The sequence below is a fragment of the Ricinus communis genome, chromosome 4, assembly GCF_019578655.1.
Source record: "Ricinus communis isolate WT05 ecotype wild-type chromosome 4, ASM1957865v1, whole genome shotgun sequence".
In the NCBI taxonomy this organism is placed as follows: Eukaryota; Viridiplantae; Streptophyta; class Magnoliopsida; order Malpighiales; family Euphorbiaceae; genus Ricinus; species Ricinus communis.
In genome coordinates this window covers 2462380-2464950 of record NC_063259.1, presented here as the reverse complement: position 1 = coordinate 2464950, position 2571 = coordinate 2462380, and the positions used below count along the sequence as shown (strand labels likewise).

Here is a 2571-nt window from a genome sequence, read left to right as displayed (position 1 = left end):
ATAAGTGGATGCAAGATACGAATGGAAGCAATCAGTCTAAAATGGGGCAATAATAATCAATTACATGAAAAAAAAACTTCTGGTATAGCTTAAGTTTTATAATTATTTTATGTTTTTAAACAACCAATAATATTTCATTGTATGTTGAGGCATAAATCAATAAGACGAGAGTAGCTTGAAAACAAATAAGTAGAATGGACGTGAAGTCTAAACTAGGTTAAAAATAATAATAATCAATTATGTACAAACAAAATGGGGACCGAAGAAGAAAAATAATTAATTAAAATATGAATAGAAAGAAAATAATGATAATTAAATATGTGGCTAAGCTGTAACATGATTAAATCATTATTTAGGAGTTGATTGGTTCTTATGGGAAGCCAAAGCAAAGATTGAATTAGCAAGATTGTTAATGGCATCAACCAAACCACTGATGCATTGCCTGTTAATCTCAGTCTTAGATTCCTCCACTTTAAGTTTTCTCTCATGCAAACTCAAGAGATCTCTGTGTCTTCTCTCTTTCCTCTCCTCGCAGGCCTGAATGGCTTCTGCAATTATAGAAGCGCTTTTAGAGATTGCACTTCCCACTTCTTGTGATGTGCTTCCACTCCCGCCACTGCTTGCTTCTCCTCCGCCTCCTCCTCCTCCTCTCCTCCTCCTCCTCCTCTTTGCCGGTGAGTCTGAATGCCCACTTGTGTCAGAATCTGAGCCAATATTACACATCTCCAAAACATGAAAAATATGCAACCAAATTAATCAATATAACTAACTCAAAATCATGCACCACAGAATATATTACTATATAATTCAATTAATAGTTTTATGAAGACCCACTTATTTTCTACGATTAAATGATCCAAAATAAAATTAAAAGTTTGACAATAATGCACACATATGTTGATATTAGCAAGAAAGTAATAGCATCAACATGTCTATCAGAGAGTGAAAGTGAGAGTGAGAGAGTACCTACTGCTGGCAATGGCTGAGAATATGAAAGAGAAGGAGATGCTTGCACTTGTGGCGGTGGTGGTGGGGGTAGTCGTGGATGTAATACAGGAACTGAAACTGAGACTTGATGTTGCAGAAGGGGAGGCAACGGAGGATGAACACTAGTAATAGGTCTTTCCATCACATAGGTAATATTTGGATTGGAAGCTGACCCACCAGCACTAGTAGTCACAGTCACCATTTTTTGGCTTCCCTTCCTCTCCACCACCCCCACCAAAGCTTCATAAACCTGAAGTAACATATTGCTAGGCAAGTTTTTGTCTTTTCTCTCATTCTTTTCAAGTTTCCAATAGGATAAAGCTTCATTCTCATCTCCGTTCTCAGCTATTCTTCTTTCATAATCTCTCACTTTCTTGTAATCTCTCATGAGATTATCCCACTTGTCGTTGCACTGGTTTTGGCTCCTTAAACATCCTTTTCTCCAGCAATAATCCTCAACCCATTTCCATCTAAGCTCTGCTGGTTTACTTCTTCCTTCACTGTCACTACTTCTCTTCATTCTTCTCTCATCATCCATTCTTTTTGCCTCAATCAACACCATTGTCTCACTCACTGTCCAATTTCCCTTCCTGTAGTCCCTTATCAAGCTATTCCCGCCTTGATCAGCCATTACCAAGTTAAACGCATGCAAAATTCTGAGCAACTAAGAGAGAGGAAGACTAGAAATTCTTCGAGTGTCTAAAGAAGGAAGGATTGAGAGGTAAGAAAATAAATAAACATGGGACCAATAGGTCTTTATCTGTCTTTTGCTCTCTTTTTGGAGACTTGATTTGATGTGGGTATTCAAACCAGTCAAAATCCCACTAAGATTGCTAATTTAGGCAAGTTTGCATCTAAACAAGGAGGATCACCTCCATTAACATCACTCTAAGACAAATGGGCTTTTGTACTATGGCAGTAGTAAAACCTTGAGATTGAGTTTGCATCAACCTCCATTTTTTCACTTCTCTTTACCTTAAATTTTTTTCTGTTTCTTTATTCCTTTTCAGCTTTTATTACAAAATTTGCACCCTCCCCTCATAGGATCTGCAGAAAATCCTCAAACTTGGAATCTATAGCTACTTATTCACACCACTGTCAATACCCACAACTGAGGGAAAACTACGAGAGAGATAGAAGAAGAAGAAGAAGAAGAAGAAGAAAGAACCAATAAAAGATCCACTAACACTGACATATTTGAGAGAGGGAGAGAGAGAAAAGAGAGGTTTTTAAGCTCTTTTTCAAGGGAAAGTTAGATTGGGAGAGAAAAAGATAGGGTGCTGCCAGCATTAGCATGATTGCAACTGGGTACTACACACGTGGTCTAGCTTCTAATCATCTATGGCTTTTGAATATCTACACCTTTTTCTACTGTACAATAAGCAGTTTTATGAGATTTTGTTGAGATACCATTATCATTGACGTCCATCGAGAAACGAAATTCTTTTCCATATTGATTTCATATGTCTCCCTGTACTGTAAATAAAATTTTAATATTTTATAATTTATTTATAATATTTTAAATAACAATAATAAATTAAATATTTTTTATTTATTTAATATTTTAAGATCTTGCTAATAAAA

The 2571-nt window shown here is 36.1% G+C and overlaps 1 protein-coding gene across 2 annotated transcripts; it reads right to left on the bottom strand.

Moving 5' to 3' along the window:
- Positions 1–253: 253 nt before the first annotated feature.
- On the bottom strand, positions 254–2304 carry LOC8286538 (trihelix transcription factor GTL1). 2 transcript variants are annotated; one of them, XM_025156766.2, is made up of 2 exons: positions 971–2304; positions 254–723 (listed from the first exon to the last, which is right to left on the bottom strand). In XM_025156766.2, the coding sequence occupies exons 1-2, from the start codon at positions 1616–1618 to the stop codon at positions 349–351; spliced, it is 1023 nt and encodes a 340-aa protein (XP_025012534.1). In that variant the 5' UTR covers positions 1619–2304; the 3' UTR covers positions 254–348. The 2 variants fall into 2 exon arrangements, with proteins under 2 accessions (XP_025012534.1, XP_002515806.1); XM_002515760.4 differs by having other exon boundaries at positions 254–704; positions 967–2302.
- Between the last annotated feature and the right edge of the window lie 267 nt (positions 2305–2571).

Bases quoted from the DNA above. Each gene is read 5' to 3' on its own strand.
- LOC8286538 (XM_025156766.2), bottom strand. From the start codon at position 1,618: ATGGCTGATCAAGGCGGGAATAGCTTGATAAGGGACTACAGGAAGGGA. The intron at 724-970 runs GTAGGTACTCTC...CATGTTTTGGAG, and splicing joins ATTCTCAGCCATTGCCAGCA to ATGTGTAATATTGGCTCAGA.